Source organism: Cebus imitator, unplaced genomic scaffold (genome assembly GCF_001604975.1).
Source record: "Cebus imitator isolate Cc_AM_T3 unplaced genomic scaffold, Cebus_imitator-1.0 Scaffold145, whole genome shotgun sequence".
Lineage (NCBI taxonomy): Eukaryota > Metazoa > Chordata > Mammalia > Primates > Cebidae > Cebus > Cebus imitator.
In genome coordinates, this window is record NW_016107460.1 from 1,770,978 (window position 1) to 1,790,168 (window position 19,191).

General features: G+C 40.0%; 1 protein-coding gene across 3 annotated transcripts; it reads right to left on the reverse strand.

The window, feature by feature from the left end:
* Positions 1-9,930: 9,930 nt before the first annotated feature.
* On the reverse strand, positions 9,931-11,680 carry LOC108313890 (protein C1orf43-like). Of its 3 annotated transcripts, none has more exons than XM_017542484.2 (2): positions 11,441-11,680; positions 9,931-11,261 (listed from the first exon to the last, which is right to left on the reverse strand). In XM_017542484.2, exons 1-2 carry the CDS (start codon positions 11,663-11,665, stop codon positions 10,668-10,670), a joined length of 819 nt encoding a protein of 272 aa, XP_017397973.1. In that variant the 5' UTR covers positions 11,666-11,680; the 3' UTR covers positions 9,931-10,667. The 3 variants fall into 3 exon arrangements, with proteins under 3 accessions (XP_017397973.1, XP_017397975.1, XP_017397974.1); XM_017542486.2 differs by having other exon boundaries at positions 11,364-11,609; XM_017542485.2 differs by having other exon boundaries at positions 9,931-11,609.
* Positions 11,681-19,191: the final 7,511 nt, after the last annotated feature.

Here is a 19,191-nt window from a genome sequence, read left to right on the forward strand (position 1 = left end):
GTGCAGTGCTTGGCATTCCGAAGACACATTTCTGCTTTATTCTTTTCAACTCTATTAAGGATTATTTTTTATTAATGCTTATGGTAATTTAGACATGACATGAATGACAAGGCATAACAGTATGAAACGCTTCTAGAGGATGCTGAAAATGCTAAGGCAGGACAAAATCCAATGGTGTCCTCTTTTGATGGTTTAGGTAAGGAAAATGTAGAGGGAGGATGAACACACCCACATTTAGTACATTGTTTGCAACTTTTCCCAAGCTGACCCTGACTTTGAGGAAATAGAAGAAAAGCAACAGGATTCTAAATCTGAGCAGCCCCAGTCTGAGAAAAGGAATTCTGGCCCCTGTGCATGAGGCCATCTTAATGACGACGCTGGAAAGTCCAGATGCCTGATGTGGGATGATGGGGAGGAGCGGATCTTGGTATCTCAGATTTTAAGGTAATGAAATCTGCAGTGAGAGATAGGAAAGGAAAAGAAAGCATTAACTTTAGTGACCCCTCATCCTATGGCATTTGTGTCAATGTGGCTGGGGAAGGTGATGATCAGAAAACCCCTGCACAAGGAGTCCAAGAGGGGTCGTCTCAGGTCCTCCAAGGGCAAAGTCTACAACCTGCATTTTAGCCCAGCTCCTGGGCCAGCCTATTGGTGGCATCTATCCCTTCTCCAACTTTGATGGGTTCTGTGTGCTAATAGTATAGCTTTAAAAATGTAAAATACATTTCAGTGTTTTTAAAAAATAAAACTTGCTAATTATTATATCTCTAGCTATGCAGTCATCAAAATGCCAGCATTTATCAAGGAAACCCGATTTTTCACTGGGCATCTCCAGGACTCTGGAGTTTCGGTGCCTGAGCTGTTCACAGCTCTGTTGTCTGCAGGATTTGTCCAGTTCTTCTCCTAGATACCCTTTGCTTCTCTGGGGCCTGATGGCTTCCTAGCACTCTGTTGGCTAAGAGTGTGTCTGTCAGAGATTTTTCTCCCATCTTCTCTTTTTCCTGTTGGATGTCTGTCTACATAATGATGGTAAAATAGGATAAAATAGGATTGTGTTTTGGACAAGAGGAGCTCAAGAGGGTTGCCACGCCTTTCTTGTACCATCTTCCCTTTAAGTACTCACAGCTGGGGAGCACGCTGAAAAACTGGATTGAAAATTTCCCACTGGCTCCTGAGAGCGCTGTGCCCCCTGTCTGGGTCCTGCCCCTCCTGCAGTGCACGGCTGTGCTGTGGATTCTGCTGCCTTAGGTAATGACTTCACCTGGGCTTCCTCTCTTGTTCCTAAGACAACCCATAACTGCAGGCTGGCTTGAGATGCTTCAATGCATAGATCACTAAGGTTACCTCCTAGTATGGGAAACATTATTTCCTGGGTGTTTCAGGTTGGCCCAAGGCCAGGGAAACTGCCCAGGCCTCCTGCCCCTGTGGTACATTCAGAAGGAACCCCTCATTGATCACCGTCTCCACAGAATGTTGGCTGGGCTCTGAGGCTGTGCATCTCCTTCTGAATTCTTTCCTGCAAGGCACTCGATCTTTCTCTCTCAATCCCCTGGGTTTATTTTTCAAACTGCCATCCCCAGGAACCCAGCTGTGGCTTTTCTGTGGTGTCCCAAGCCCTACCCCCCAACACCCCCAATAGTTACCAGTTCTATCTCTGATGTTATCATCTGCAGGAAATCAAAACACCATGTGTGTGAACATAAAATTCTGTCATTTATTTGTGCTACAGACTTCAGGAAGGGAAAAAAAAAATCACAGCTCTCTTTTCATTAAAAAAAAAATTGGCACAATGTTTAAGCACTGGTGACCTTAAATCAGCCTGTTATTAACAGCCAGGAAATGCCTGACCCAAAGGTCCTCACTACTATTATAAACTGTGAAAATTATAAAAATGGAAATAAAAAATAAAGTAATTACCTCTTCGTGTATTAAAAAGTTAAGTTGAATGGCCCGTTGCCATGGAGATGACTTCCTGTTTACTGAGCTGGTCTTCCCCAGCAGTTAAAGACCAGTCCCCCAGCCAATGGGAAAACAGTGTTTTGCTTTCCATATTCCATTAGCATTTGTCATAGTGACTCCATACAGTCTGTAATTTACCAGTCAGTATAATTTAGTAAGTTGTATTTTCAGATATATTAGTGGGTTTTAGTTTTTATTCACTGTATGAAATTACCACCATGGCTAAAACACTACTTTATAGTTTGAGAGAAGAAACCCTATATTTTAAAATATCCTAGCTGCTGCTTTAAAAACCCTGCTACTGTCTTTCTACTGCATCAGAAGGACTTTCACAGTAAAATAATTTCTCATTTCCTTATCACTTTGAAGGAAGGCTATATTTGTTACCAATAGGATTATTACAGATAATACTCACATTAACAATAGCAAGAACCCAAGCTGCAATTTCTGTTAATTATCTATCAGTTCTTTGGGCTTTTTACCTGAAAGATCCCAGGATTCTAATATAAACTACTTGGTGCCTGATAATATATACAATCATTTGAAAACCAAGGAGTTATTTGCCTGAATGTAAAAATAAAACCTAATACAAAGCTATCTAATGCCTCTTAGGAGATGGGACTACAGATTTGAGTAACAAAGCCTTTTGGAGGAGAAAGATGTGTTGATTTGTTAAAAGTTCCAAGCACCGTGGAAATACAAAATGTGGAGATAAAAAAGAAAGGGAATTGTATACTTTCTCTTGAACATTTAGCTGAGAGGAAGGTAGCCTGAAGTGATTTGACCAAAAGCTTCAAAGTGCTCGTTGTAGACTTGGCCCCAGACAACAGCTCCGGGAACAGGGATATTCACAGAGCTCTTTGTCCTCCTTCTTCTTGGGTCTGCTTTCACCTCTGAGAAAGCCCAAAGCTTCCCTGTTCTTCCCACTCTACTTTCCCACCATTCTCCTTCCTGCCTAGCTCTCTCTGACCTCTCCTTCCTGCTCCCTCTCCCCCAGCTGATCCTGTGTAACATCTGTGGCTGTTGAACAGAGATAGTTTGACTTTCTTTCTTCCTATTTGGATGTCTTTTATTTCTTTCTCTTGCCTGATTGCTTTGGCTAGGACTTCCAGTACTATGTTGAATAGGGGAGGTGAGAGAGAGCATCCATGTCTTGATTCTGTTCTCAAGGAGAACGCTGCCAACTTTTGCCCATTCAGCATGATGTTGGCTGTGGGTTTGTCATAGATGGTTCTTATTATTTTGAGGTATGTTCCTTCAATGCCTAGTTTGTTGAAGGTTTTTTATTTTTAACCTAAAGAGATGTTGAATTTCATTGAAAGCCTTTTCTACATCTATTGAGATGATCATGTAGTTTATGCTTTTAGTTCTGTTCATGTGATGAATCACATTTATTGATTTGCATGTGTTGAACCAACTTTTCATAACAGGGATAAATCCTAATTAATTGTGATGATTAGCATTTTGATGTGTTGCTGGGTTGTCTGCTAGTATTTTGTTGAGAATTTTTACATCTATGTTCATCAAGGATATTGGCCTGAAGTTTTCTGTTTTAAAGTCTCTTTTGTTGTGTCTCTGCTAGGTTTTGGTATCAGAATGATGCTGGCCGTATAAAATGAATTAGAAATGAGTCCCTTCTCCTGAATTTTTGGGAATAGTTTCAGCAGGAATGGTACCAGCTCTTCTGAATAAGAAACAACCCAAGTCAGGTTGATTTGGGTAGATATCTGGTAGAATTCAGCTGTGAATCTATTTGGTCCTGGGCTTTTATTTGTTGGTAGGCTTTTTGTTATTGACTCAATTTCAGAACTCATTACTGTTCTCTTCAGAGATTCAGTTTCTTCCTGATCAATCTTGGGAGGTTGTGTTTCCAGGAATTTATCCACTATGATTGTGTGTTTATGTAAGTCTTTTCATAGGTCTCTAAGAACTTTATGAATCTGGGTGCTCCTGTGTTGGGTGCATATATATTTAGTATAGTTAGGTCTTCTTGTTGAATTGAACCCTTAACCATTTATATAATGCCCTTCTGTGTGTGTGTGTGTGTTTTAATCGTTGTGGGTTCAAAGTCTGTTTTATCTGAAATTAAGATAGCAACCCCTGCTTTTTTTTCTGTTTACTTTTGCTTCGTAGCTTTTCCTCCTTGCCTTTACTTTGAGCCTGTGGGTGTCACTGCATGTGAGGTGGGTCTATGGAAGACAGCATACACTTTAGTCTTGCTTTGTTATCCAACTTGCCATTCAATCCATGCCTTTTAATTGGAAGCACTTAGCCTGTTTACATTCAAAGTTAATATTGATATGTGCAGGTTTAATCCTGTCATCATGTCATTAGCTTGTTATTCTGCAGCCTTGATTGTGTGGTGGCTTTAAAGTGTTAATAGTCTATGTACTTAAGTGTGCCTTTGTGGTGGCCCGTAATGGTCTTTCCATATTTAGCACTCCCTTAAGGACCTCTTGTGAAGCAAATCTGGTGTTAACCAATTTCCTTAGCATTTGCTTGTCTGAAAGGGATCTAATTTCTTCTTTGTTTATGAAGCTTAGTTTGACTGGATATTAAATTCTTGGTTGCAATTTCTTTTCTTTAAAAATGCTGACTATAGGCCCCCAATCTCTTCTGGATTGTACGGTTTCTGCTAAAAGGTTCACTGCTAGTCTGATGGGGTTCCTTTTGTAGGTAGCCTGCCCCTTCTCTCTACCTGTCTTTAATATTTTTTCTTTCATTTTGACCCTAGAGAATCTGATGACTACATATCTTAGTGATGATCTTCTTTTATAGTATCTCATAGGGGTTCTCTGCGTTTCCTGAATTTGAAAATTGGCCTTTCTTGACAGGTTAGAGACATTTTCATGGATGATATCTTCACATTAATTTTTCAAGTTACTTGCTTTGTCTCCCTCTATTTTAGGGATGCCAATGAGTCAGAGATTTGGCCTCTTTACATAATTCCATATTTCTTGGAGGTCTCATTTATTCTTCTTTATTGTTTATTCTTCATTTTTGTCTATTTCAGAGAACCAGTCTTTGAGCTCTGAGATTCCTTCCTCAGCTTCGTTGATTCTTTTATTAATACTTGAAATTGTATTATGAAAATCTTGAAGTGACTTTTTTTCTGTTCGATCAGATCAGTTCAGTTCTTTCTTAAAATGGCCATTTTGTCTTTTATTTCCCATATTGTTTTATTGTGTTTTTTAAATTCCTTGGATTGTGTTTTGACTATCTCCTGAATGTTGATGATCTTTGTTCCTATCCATATTCTGAATTCTATTTCTGTCATTTCCACCATTTCAGCCTACTTAAGAACCATTGCTCGGGAACCGATGTGATTGTTTAAAGGGCAGAAGAGGCTCTAGTGTTTTGAGTTGCCAGAGTTATGGCACTGGTTCTTTCTCATTTGTGTGGGTTGATGTTCCTTCAATCTTTGATGTAGCTGTCCTTCAGATGAGGGTTTTTTTTTTAAATTTTATCTTCTTGGATGCCCTGGCAGATTTGATGGTGGTATCAGTCAATTGGGTTCATTTCTGGAAAATTTTAGGGGGGCCAAGGCTCAGCTCAGCACTCCAGTTCTGTATACTCTAGCTCTGAAGGGCTGGTACTGGGAACCTGGTTTTGGTATCTGGCCTCTCAAGGTTAGGAACCTGTTGCACTAGAGAGGCCAAGATATTTCCAGTTCACTGGTCACAGCAGTCTCGTGGGTGGTGCTGGCCAAAGCACTTTGTTAGGGCAGTAGCAGTGGGATTTGTGCTTGCTGGTGTGTGCCAGCAGCTACAGCCGTGCTGCAGGGTGCATAAATGTCAGGCGGGGCAGGGTCCCGGCAGAAACCCAGCTGCTGCATTCCTGCATGTGCTCAGGCTGGGAGCAGTGCACAGGCGGAGGCAGGGTTGCCAATGTCACTGCTTGCACTTGTGCTGGCGGTAGCGGGGATGGGGCCCTGGTGGGCAGAGAGGTAGGTGGCATTGCCAGCATAGAAACTAGATGTTATTGAATAAAAGACTATGTAGGATTTAAATAAGATCAAAAAGTATATTTGTTGTGCTCACCTTCACAGCATTTTATTTTCTTTGTATTAAGCCCCATTAGCACTTTTGAACAAACTTGTAGTGTGTGCTTTTGTGAGATATACTGAGGTTGAAAGATGGGTACAAAGGGGAGTGTGATATCATTTCAGGGTCAAAAAGTAGTTTTCCTCTTGTTTCAAAAGAGGGACAATGTAAAGTTTGGGCAAAAAGAAATGCTATTGAATAGTTGCTCTTCCATTCATGGTGGGGCTGATCTTTGTTGGATCTATTGGAACTTGTACATTCATAAGGGATGTCGTCCTTATCACTGGGGACTCTGCATTTGAAATATAGATATTTTTAAAAGTCATCCCTCAAAACTACAGCTGAAAGATGCACACAGTTCTCTTGTATGTTTTCTAAAACAAAGCCCAATTCATTGTCAAATGCCAATCCCACCTGCCCGAATGTGAAATAAATATTTACATTTTTGTCATATTGATTGTGGAATAAAGGATTCCTCAGCTTTAGTTGGCGGGTGGAGAAAGCTTGGTTTCTTCACTTTGGAAAGGTTAGAGGGAAAAGGGAAAAGGAAGAAGAGCCCTGTAGGATAGGTGTGGCAGTGCCTTTGAAATTAAAGGTGGACACTCTGCTGTGGACATCAGGGGCTTATACAGAGAAGAGGGGCAGTGAGATGGCACGAGGAGGCCAGAGCTATATTCTGAAAGCAGCACCTTGAATACTGGCACATCAGCTCCGAGCACCTTGACATCTAAGAAACACCCATATTAATGCCCCAGAAATCAGAATTATAACTCACTTTATTACTTCACACAATTGCTTCCATTTCTATTTGTTTTGATTTTTGGCCTTCGTCAAAACTTTTGGGAAGCCTTTGTTTTAACAGTTTACATTATTCATCTATCTTCAGCAAATTACATGAAAAATATTGAAAAATAGTGAATTTCTGCCTTCTGAAAGAGAAGGAAGATTTCCGCCGTGTTGCTCTGAAAAAGGAGGTGACGCGCAACATGCTTATCTGTCTGACACATGCCAAGCAGTGATAGGTGCTGTTAACAGAAAGGTCAGATGTATTCGCCTCGAAAGAGACGGGTCCCACAAGCAGCAGTATTTTGTGAAAACTCATTTTCCCCAGTTTCTAAATGCTAAACGGTCAAACACTTATATTCCAGGAAAAAAAAATTAAGAAAACTCCATGCGTTCGAATTTTTATGTGTGTGTATGTTTTATCTGTATCCAGGTTTGACGTTAGTCATTTGTTCTGATTCACACAGAAACTCTGGGGCAACCGTGGGATGCATTTAATGTTCTCTGCGTCGAGTTTAATCTGGCATGCAGAATATTTTTTCTGGTGCAATTTTGGGCAGGTTCATCAGGCATGAGGTTTATGTATGAGAAAAGGGAGCTGTGGCAATGTGAAAACAGAAATGAATATGGCCACATGAACATCCAGGGGATATGGCTGCCTTTTGGCAGTACCTCCAGAAATGAAGGCTGCAACTGATAGAGCCTTAACAATTTCATTAGAGGAAGGTTGTCCTTGCCGTTATCATCAGCATCATCATTATCAAACTGTTAGTGAGCTCCTGCAGTAAAACCCTACCCCAGGCCAGCGACCTACGTGAAAGGTCTCTGGGAATTGGCGCAAGCTTCCTCTCAGGAATTCTGAGTGTCTGCCCCTTCCACTGCCTCCCTCACCCTCTGCCAAGTTCCTTTCTTGCCCTAGCAAATGGCATAGCACAGTCCTGTCTAACAGAAATATAATGTGAGTCACAAAATATGCAACTTTAAATTTAAAAAATATAATGAAACAGGTGATATGAATTTTAAGAAGATATTTTACTTAAGCTAATAGATTCAAAATGTCATGATTTCAACATGTAACTGATATAAAAAATTGAGATATTTTACATTCTTCTCTTCCCTTCCAAGCCTTCATGATCTTTGATCCAGTGTGTACTTTGCACTTAGAGCACAGCCCAGTTTGGAGTGGCCACGTTTCAAATGTTCAATAACAGCACGTGGCTCGTGGCTACATATTGGACAGCACAGCTAGAGCTGCTCCAAGCGCCATGCTCTGAATGACTCATATGTTGTCTGTAGAAGCTCCACCGGCCTTTATATTCCCAAAGTTACTCCTCTGAGGTCTTAGGAGATCCATCGGTTCCCCAGTGAACTCCACGGCTCTGAGCTGCTGGACGGCTTAGCACCACCTTTCTCAGCTCCGCCTCTAGAGGGCAGCTCCGAAAGGTGTCTCTGTGAGCCCTCTAGTGACTGCTGTCAGAATGGACAGGATTTTGCAAATGACTCTTAAATGACTTTTAAAGTTAAGGAACTTTAAAAAACAGTGCCATTAAAGCGCCGTTACAGGAGCACAGCTCTAAGGGATTCTTTTTAGCCATTGCCTATAGCAGGACACCAGGCCATAAACTTGCCCTGCAGGCAGCCGTGATCCATGGAACTCCCTTCAGAGGTACTGCAATGGAGAGTTCATCACCCCTTTGTGCCATCAGCAGAATTCAGCTGTCCAGGAAGCTGCTAAACAGCGTGCTTCTCTTCGTTTGCCCCCATGACCCTCAGAACATAGCCTATTCAGGGTCCATTTCACCCCTTTCTGCTGCCTCTGAGAGTCCCAACTTTGATCCAGCACTCATCTCTCCTCACAGAGATCGTGGGCCTCAGAGGAACTGTCCAACCCCAGGACTGGGACAGATTGGTCTTGGGACATCCCATCCTCCTTGACACTGATTGGTCAAGACGGCAGGACTGGCCCAATCAATGCATGGGCCTAAAGAGTCTGGGTCAATTAGATGCTAGAGGAAGTCTGACAACAGCTTCTGGACACAACATTTCCTTTTTCTTAAGAATACGCATGAGAAGCAACAGCTATTTTCTCTTCCTATGGACATTGCAGTATGTGGATGTGAAGTCAGAAACTAGTGTAGCCATTTCTACCACCACTGGGGAAAGCTGTATGGCATGAAGCCGACACACAAATACAAGAGCAGCCGGAGGAACTATAGAAATAGAGCTGAAACCACAGGAATAAGCTGACTCTGAGGTCCACCTTTCAGTATTTTGACTTACATATTCAACACATTTCCTATTGTTTGAGCAGGCTGCCTGTGCAGTGGTCTGTGACTTGTAGCGGGACTCTCCCTAGTGGAAATAAACATCAACACAATGTGAATTCTAGAACTTCCCTGCATAATCTACAGCTCTTGATAGCAGGGGAGCAAGTGAAACTTCTTGGAATTATTTGTGTGCAAATGTGTGTTTATCTAGAGCAGGAGCTAATATCTGATACCCCTAAAGTCAGAATTGATGCATTGGTTGTAGACCAAACTGGGCAGCCTAAGGCAAGTAAAACAGAGTATCTGTTCACTTGCTCTAGGATGGAGACACAGATTCTGTTTGATATTTAAGGAGAAGCATTGTAAAAATGGAGAAATCCTAGCACCCACGGACTGAGTCTTCCATTCGAAATGGAGGAAATAGTAACATTGAAATACATCTTTGGGAAACTTTCTGTCAAAAGAACTTTCTCTGGCCCCCTTGATGTAGGGGATGTGACCAGTTTTGTTCTACTGCTGATGACAAAGGTGGCAGAATAAAGCCACAATCTACCTCGCAGTAGGTCAGTAGGCCTCCCAACTCCAGGGACACAGGCTCCTTCCTTTCTTCCCTGCCAGCTGCTTCACAACCTCGCATGTGCAAGGAGGAGAGCTGGGGCTTAGCACAGTCTCACTTCTGTGACTGGACAAGCAGTCTCATCCTGATCTTGGGAGAACTCTCTTCTCGCCCCGGGATTCATTTGGCTTAACAAAAGTTGGGTCCAGTGTAGCTCCCTTTATTTCTTGATAGGTCTGTTTTTGCCTGTCCTAAGAGGATTGTTTTCTTTATTTCCCATGATCTGCAAGGCCCTAGCTTTATTTTTTTTTTATTTTTATTTTTTTATTTTATAATAGTTCATTTTATTAAATAATTTATAAAGTCAGAACAGTGCATTGGCTTGTTAGGGGAAATCACTCCTTCCTATTGTCTTATAGCCTGACAGATTATGTCAAGTGCCAGAACATTCCCTTTGATTCAATTTATTCGTTGAATGTGGAATCAAAGTAGATAGAGCCTTGCATGTCAGGAAAGCTGCAACACATCTGGTTTAAGTGGAGCACAAGGGTAAGTTGTTCCACATACCACCAACTTCCCCACCTGACCCTCCCACCAGTTCCTGCCTGTCCTTTCCATCAATCAATTCTGAGATGCCCTAAACCCAAACAGTTCCCATTCAACTGTGCACAACGGTATAGATATGGAAGACATCTCACTCCAACTCTCACCTTTGGAATTAAATAAACCTGGAACAAGGCAGGTGAACTATGGCTGAAACCAAGTGAAGATTTTTAAGAAGCTCTGACAGAAACATTAAGAGTAACACCTGAATGCAAATGCAGAAAAAAGTGCTACTGGGCGAAAATAGTCTTAGCCAATGTTCTAAAAATGCCCATAAGGAAGGGTTAGGGAATTACCCTTTAGGCAGAAGCTCTAAGAACTCTGGATACAACAGGAACTTCAATGGATACAGTCTGGGGCCGCTGAGCCAGCTGTCCCAAGGGCAGCCCGGCAAGCAGTCTGTCTTGCATGTTGCAACTCACTGGCTTAACCTATGGGAAAGGTCCTTCAGCTCCATCACAGAGTACTCTCCAATGTGTTATAGTTGTCCTTAAAGCTCTTCAATTCAAGGAAGTGCTTGGCACGTTTACTCTTCTGACTGGAGGGGAGGTATGTCACTTGGATGGTTGTTGGGGAGACTTCGGGGGACTGAGTTAGGTCTTTGGCTGCTGACTGGTGTTGTCGCTGAGAGCTCCCAATTCGTGCTTTGACCACAGTGGCCAGCTCACTCAGGGCCTCTTGATAGCGTAGGTACTCATTCTGGCCAAAGACCCCTGTCCCATAGCGGGCTGTTTCATAGCCATCCAACAGGGTATCAATGAGGGCTTTGCGTACACCCTTGAAAGGGGTACTAGTGTTTCGTAGATCTAGCAGGTAGGAGCGGAAATTCTTGCCCATTAAGGAACGGGGATGCCGGCCTTCAGAATGAAATGGGATCTCAGAGGCACGGATGGCATCCAGAGCTTTCATGCTATACAGATAGTTGCAGCAACTTTGATTTCCCTGGGTTTCCAGCTGTAGTAGTCTAGCATCATCATCTGCAAGGAGCTGGGGTTCATACTTGATATCCTGAACCCTGGAGAGTCGAATATCAATCTCCTCTTTCAAGTCCTTGGGGGCATTGTGTCCCACAGGGACATGAGGTCCCCTTCGAGATTTCATTGCAAAGCGCATGATTTGCCTCTTCACAAAAATAAATAGCAGTACAAACACCAGGCTCCCGTAGGCCATCACCAGCACGACATTCACCCCGGATAGCCAGTTACTGCCGGACGCCATGGCCTCCCTACCTCGCGCAGATCGGGTTTACCCCGTTGTCCTGGCTGGTCAGCCCAGGCTCCGCCGAAGCGACGGCGCCCGGGTCCCCTGGAGCTCCCCGGCCATTTCCTTACGAGGGAACACCAAGCCAGACTCGGCCTGAAAACATGGCGGACGGGCAGGGGGCAAGGCCCTAGCTTTAACCTCACTTTCTCACTCTGATCAGAGACCTCTTCTCCTATATTTTGTAAGAGCATTTAAACCATCCAATGCTAATTAATGCCAGTCCGCACAACCTCTCACCTCTCCGTCTGTGATCCTTTGAATATCACTTTAAATTCAGAGGAAGGATCTCATCTTTGCCAATATTGCCTCTTTCTAAAATATCAATTTAGCTGAATCACTAGCCTTTGGCATCTTTCTTTCTCAGCAGCTTGCCTAAGAAAGACAGTATACCATAGAGGTGACGAGCCTGGGACTCTTGGCCACAACCCTTGCCTTTGAATACTGGCTGTGCCACTTACTAGCAGGGGGATCTTGGGAATGCAAACCTAGTTAATTTCCTCTAATCTATAGAGATAATATTTCTGACACCATGAGAATCAAAGTAATTGACACATGTATTTAAAACAGTAATAATCTGTCACATAATAGGCACTCAATAAATGTGGTTCCTATGAAGCCTAGCTCATAAAGAACTTAATATGTTGCTTCTCATATCATAAAATCTCAGTAACTATTAGCAGTTATTTTATTGTTGTTACCATGCCATTCCTCTTGACTACTTTTATCAAAGGTTAATGGGGGAGCTAGAATAGGACAGATGAGTGACCACATAGATCTGGGCTCAAACATTATCTCTGTGACTTACAGGTGTGTGACCTTTCTGGAGTCATCTGTATACTCTCACAATTCTCTCACAGAGAGAATGGGGTTAAGAACATCTAACTGGAAGATTTTGGTGAAATACTCGTGGTAAAACACATGGCCTTTGGTAGGTGTTCAGAATGATTATCACCATGATGGCCTTCCTGGTGAGCACCTCTGATAAAACAACTCAGTAGAAGAGGATGCTCTGTTATTGACTAATACATAGCTTGGATTGTCAATTGATTTTATTTATCTGTGGCAATGCTATCAACACATTAATGGAGACAACTACATAAATATCAATTTTTGTAGAATTGATATAATTATATATCAATTATATAGTATAATTATATATAATTATACTATAATAAAAGTATAATCTTTTTACTTTTACTGTGCATCCTAGATTTCATCATTGGAAACCCCTGTTTGTAAAAAGAAAAAAATATACGTAAGTAGATGTTAGAATTTCTAACAATCAGCTGAAGATGTACAATGCCGAATACAAATGGTAATGACAGGCTGAACCCAGGGTCTATCAACTACAAATCGGCTCAATTTACTGATCAGTCTCATATTTCCACTTGGAGCTATTGTTTAGCTTTATGGGAATTATGGACAAGTCCCCATCGCCATCACCATCACACACACACAAACATACACAATGTGTTGGATGTAGTCTGATTCTTCAATTTTTGCATTCAAATTATCTCCGTGTGGCAGACATGTCTTGAACACCAAGCGTGCTCACTAGCTGCAGAATGGGCACCTCTTCCATGTCACCTCGGTGAAAGGATGGGGTGATTCATTGCGCTTGCCCCTTCTTTGAACAAGAAACGTGTAGTCACTGCAGAGAAAGGGGTGAGCCTTTACAAAGCTATGCAAATTATAAAGCAATTCATTCTTTTTTTTTTTCCCATTTATTTTACTGCATTTTAGGTTTTGGAGCAATTCATTCTTGCAAAGAGTTTTTCCCAAAGAGCTGCAAATACTCACCAGCAACACACAGTAAACAAACACAAAGACCCAAAGATGGAATCAAAAGATAGTCCTTATCTTTAGAGGAGAAATATCTAAGTTGCGTTGGACAGAGCAAATAATACCCTACTGTGTTAAACCATTTGAGGGGAGCTTGATAACTTTTTCCTCAAAGTTTTTTTGAAGAGGTCCTCTTATTTTAAAGGCCCTTTATCACATGAGACAAGAATGAATGAGACATATTCTGCTTTCCTGGAACATTCTATAAATTGACAATGAGGGAGAAGGTGACCCAGTGGTATTTGTGGGCTAGACAAATGTTCCAATTGTTATTTTCCAGTATTTGAGTTTTTCTAAACCAAAACCACATTCTATCCTAAGCTCTTTCCCCCTGGATTTTGGAGTCATGTGTATTTGGAGGGAAATTGAATCCATATGTGTTTAATCTATTTATATTTAAATCATTAATGTGCTGTTTTGTAAGATTATTTATGTGACCAAGAAACCCTCTGACCATCTTTAGAACTCTGCTTGTCACACCACAAAAGTCCTCATTCTATAAAGAGGTCACATTTGCCCTTAGGCCCTATAGCCTGACCTTATTGTAAATTCGTAAACCAGATCCCTGGGACCATTCTTATTTAATGGGTTAATACCACATGATTTCCCAATTTCAGAAAAAGGAAATTCGCTTATAAATGTGCTACCCCAAAGAAAAGAAAAAAAGAAGAAAAGACTCCAAAAATCACTTATGATTTTTCTGCTATTTGGATGAGCTAACAGTAGATTAAGAATAAAAATATACCCTACAGACACAAATTGGAAGGATAATTGAAAGTATGAGATAGATCCAAAATAGTACTTGAGATTATCAGAAATTTGAAAGGATGGGAAGAAAAAAAAATCCTACCTGGTGAGCCCCATAACAGACTATACACTTGAAAGACTCGTTCTTACAGGTTTTTTCAATAATAGTTTTAAAAATCACAACTGAAGAGGGAAAGAAACCTAGGCAGGCTATCATACCATGCTGGAGGGTGTTTTTGCAGGGCTGATGCAGGAACACATAACAATCATTGAGTTAAGTTAACCTGCAAAGACTTGCTAGAGCTTCCCCTTGAAATCTCTACTGGATACAAACAATTGGAAACCATGGCCTTGACCATGGCAAGGTAAAAGAAGGTTTCAGGAGTAAGCTGATATTTTGAATATCCCAGCTCAATAGTTTGTTCAAGCAAGACTAAGTCCAGTCACAACTCTAACCTACCACAATATAACAATAAAGTCAACTCTAATGGTTGCACACTTTATGCCCAGAGAATTTTATAAAAGCTATTGTAAAATCTCCCAATTTAAATTTTTTAAAAAGCATAAAGGGAATTTTGTCTTCTAATGAGTGCTAGCAACCCAGCAGGATGTCCTGGCGTCTCTCTGTGAATGCATGCCACAGATCCAACAAATCGCACACATAGAGCTGAACTGGGGAGAGCTTGGCTAATGGCCAGAAATTGAACAGAACCTAGACTGAGCTCTAGTTTTTACACAGATGCCTTTTTCTGATTATCGGAAAGACATTTAGTGCTAACTACACATGAGTGAGGGATAAAAGGTTAATTAATACACACACACATACACACGCACACACACACACAATTTGTATTGTCATTTCCTGACCACACCAGAAACTGCATTTCAACTCGCTACAATTCTGCATCCTGGTACAACATGCCAGTGTATGCTGAAATACACCTTAGCTCTCCTGAAAATGGTCAAGAAGCAGAGGGGTAGGTTCTAACATTTGATGGGTAACAACCACAAGCCACGCTTGGTCTTAGCCACTTTATATACAGCTAGCTTTCAAAGTAATCCTGTGTGGAAGGGAAAACTAACACACGCTGAATGTCTTCTCCACCTAGAACTTTACATAGATTCATTTAGTCCTTTAATTCAGCCAGAGCCTGGACTGATGTTTGGAAACTTGCCTTTTTCACTTTCCAAGGTATACAAAGATTTTCACAATCAAGATGTGAAATATTCTGTAACTTTTCAGTGGTTACGTGGTATTGACTGAATGAATGTATTATAACTTATTTAATAGTCCGTTATTACTGAACACTTATGAAATTTCTATTGTTTTTCTATTACAGATAATGCAACAATAAACTTCCCTTTCAATAAATTTAGTTCACTTCTGTAACAATTTTATCAAACTATATTAGTAGAAACAAGATTCTGGTACATTTTCTGGAATTTTGATTCATATATCATATTCTGTACTAATATATGAAATTAATCTATTTCCGCCTGCCCTGAGTGTGTAAATTTTCTTATAAGACTATGATCTTATAAATTTTCTTATAAGACTACGATCCTTTGGGTTTGTGAGTATACCCACTTCCTCATTACGATACATGAATAGCTATTATTACCCCAGTGTTATTCATTATGACATAAATTTTGTTAATTTGTGGTCTTTGTCTTTTTTTATTATAATTAAAAGAGTTTTGTCTAATTCATTGGTTATTTTTATTTGTTGGGGTTTTAATCACAAGGATTCAACTCTAAGATTTATCAATTGTAATATTTTACAATTCTTGCATTTACTTGTTTTTACTTTTATCTCTAAAATTCTTTTTTTTCTGTAATAAAAAAATCCTAATAAGAAAAATCCTAGGATTTTTTTTTTATTTCTCATTAAATGATGGAAACATTTAAGGTTATGATTGTGTCCTTGAGTGCTGTTTTGATCTCATCCTGTAGGTTTTGATATATAATATTTTCATTTTCAAACAGCCTCTACTTGTAGTTTGATTATCTATTTGAGTTTATAAGCTAGAAGAGTAATTTTAATATCCAAGTAGTCAGAGGGATTTGTTTTATTTTGAACATAAATTACTTATTTCTTGTATGGCTTTATGATGGTCTGAGAACTGAGCCTGTCAGTGATGTCATCTGAAACCCAGACCTCTTCTCTTGCTAGTCCTCCATCCTTAGCATATCTTTCACTTTCACACGTTCGCTTCATGACCAAAAGATGGCTGCTGCAGCCTATGTCAGTGTTTAAGGCAGAGACAGGAAAGAGCATCTGTGCCGGCCACAGCTGTCCCCTTTCATGAGAAAACAAATGCTCCCCAAGAAACCTCTTTGGCATACTTTAACTCAGGTATTACTAGCAAAAATCAGATCCAGAGTCATCTCAAACTTCAAGAGAGGACTGGAGAGCAAGACAAGAATTATAATGATTGGCTTAGACTAATCATTATTGATTTATTGTCTAGGGCTGGGCACATGAATATCCTTAACAAAATCAAGACTCTATTAATAGGAAAGAAGAAAAAAATAGATTTTGTTAGGAAACAACAGATAATAACAAAGTAAGAATAATCCAGCATTTTAGAGCAATACCGTCATTATTAATTGTTTAACATTATTTAACTTTTTTCTAAATAAGTTTCACAATTTCGTAAGTTTTATAATTGCCAATTATTATTTAGACCTAAATCTATGCAAAGTTTAATGTTTATCCTCAGATCTTTTAGATCACAATTTTCTTATTCTTAAATTCTTTGCAATGATTCATTGATTCATCTCTCATGAGTTCAATTACATTATCAATTGTGTTTTTTCAGGAAGATGTTCTTCCTGAAACATGATTCTTGCATTTGTAACACAACTGAGCTGTGTATAAAATTATGATGTGTCAAGTTTTATTCTATTATTCTCTCTGTTGTAAAAAAGAAATTTGATGTGCTTAATTATAGATTATTAGTAGATAAATTGTGCAAGTGTGACTCTTGGGATTTTTTTTTTACTGCTTGGGGTGATGCTTCATTTTTGTAATGAAATCTGTAAATGTCTCCAGGATAAGTCTAGTTGTGAATTGCTTTACATTAATTATAAATTTGAAGATCCAGGTCTTACTTCAAATTAAAAAAAACTATATCATACTTTTGATCATTAGACTTGTTTCTTGTTTCCCTCTAAAGTATAATGAAATGTTAGAATGCTACTATATGCCTTTTACATTTATTTTATTTGATTTTGCTTTTTACAGATGGAGTTTTGCTCTTGTCCAGGCTGGAGTGCAATGGCGTGATCTCGGCTCTCTGCAACCTCTGCCTCCTGGGTTCAAGGGATTCTCCTGCCTCAGCCTCCCATGTAGCTGGGATTACAGGCATGTACCACTATGCCCAGCTAATTTTTGTATTTTTTAAATTTCCATTTTGAAAAACTTATTTTATTATTATTATTTTTTGTTATACTTTAAGTTCTGGGACACATGTGCAGAATGCTTAGGTTTGTTACATAGGTAAGCACGTGGTGTGGTGGTTTATTGCACCCATCAACCTACATTAGCTATTTCTCCTCATGCTGTCCCTCCCCTAGCCCCCAACCCCGCGACAGGCCCTGGTGAGTGATGTTCCCTAAACTGTGTCCATTGTTCTCATCTTTCTACTCCCACTCATGAGTGAGAACATGCAATGTTTGGTTTTCTGTTCCTGTGTTAGTTTGCTGAGAATGATGGTTTCCAGGTTCATCCATGTCCCTGCAAAGGACATCAACTCATCCTTTTTTATGGCTGCATAGTATTCCATGGTGTATATGTGTCACATTTTCTTTATCCAGTCTATCATTGATGGGCATTTGGGTTGGTTCCAAGTCTTTGCTATTGTGAATAGTATTGCAATAAACATAGGTGTGCATGTGTCTTTATAGGAGAATGATTTATAATCCTTTGGGTATATACCCAGTAATGGCATTGCTGGGTCAAAAGGTATTTCTGGTTCTAGATCCTTGAGGAATCACGACACTGTCTTCCACAATGGTTGAACTAATTTACACTCCCATCAACAGTATAAAAGCTTTCCTATTTCTCCACATCCTCTCCAGCATCTGTTCTTTCCTGACTTTTTAATGATTGCCATTCTAACTGGCATGAGATGGTATCTCACTGTGGTTTTGATTTGCATTTCTCTAATGACCAGTGATGATGAGCTTTTTTCATATGTTTGTTGGCCACATAAATGTCTTCTTTTGAGAAGTGTCTGTTTGTATCCTTCACCCACTTTTTGATTAGGTTGTTTGTCTTTTTCTTGTGAATTTGTTTAAATTCCTTATAGATTCTGGATATTAGCCCTTTGTCAGATGGATAGATTGCAAAAATTTCCTCCCATTCTGTAGGTTGCCTGTTCACTCTGATGATAGTTTCTTTTGCTGTGCAGAAGTTCCTTAGTTTAATTAGATCCCATTTGTCAATATTGGCTTTTGTTGCCATTGCTTTTGGCATTTTAGTCATGAAGTCTTTGTCCATGCCTGTGCCCTGAATCATGTTGCCTAGGTTTTCTTCTAAGGTTTTTATGGTTTTAGGTCTTATGTTTAAGTGTTTAATCTACCTTGAGCTAATTTTTGTATAAAGTGTAAGGAAGGGGTCCAATTTCGGGTTTCTGCATATGGCTAGTCAGTTTTCCCAACACCATTTATTAAACAGGGAATCCTTTCCCCATTGCTTGTTTTTGTCAGGTTTGTCAAAGATCAGATGGTTGTAGATGTGTGGCGTTATTGCTGAGGCCTCTGTTCTGTTCCATTAGTCTATATGTCTGTTTTTGTACCAGTACCATGCTGTTTTGGTTACTGTAGACTTGCAGTAGTTTGAAGTCAGTTAGCATGATGTCTCCAGGTTTTTTGCTTAGGATTGTCTTGGCTCCATGAGGGCTCTTTTTTGATTCTATAGGATATTTAAAGTAGCTTTTTTCTAATTCTATGAAGAAAGTCAATAGTAGCTTGATGGGGATAGCATTGAATCTATAAATTACTTTGGGCAGTATGGCCATTTTCATGATATTGATTCTTCCTATCCATGAACATGGAATGTTTTTCCATTTGTTTGTGTCCTCTCTTATTTCCCTGAGTTTGTAGTTCTCCTTGAAGAGGTCCT

What these genes read in the sequence shown, in the direction of transcription:
- LOC108313890 (XM_017542484.2), bottom strand. Translation starts at nt 11,665, where the DNA reads ATGCTCTTACAAAATATAGGAGAAGAGGTCTCTGATCAGAGTGAGAAA. An exon ending in GTAAACCCGATCTGCGCGAG is followed by an intron (nt 11,262 to 11,440) that starts GTAGGGAGGCCA and finishes AATGCCCCCAAG; the next exon opens with GACTTGAAAGAGGAGATTGA.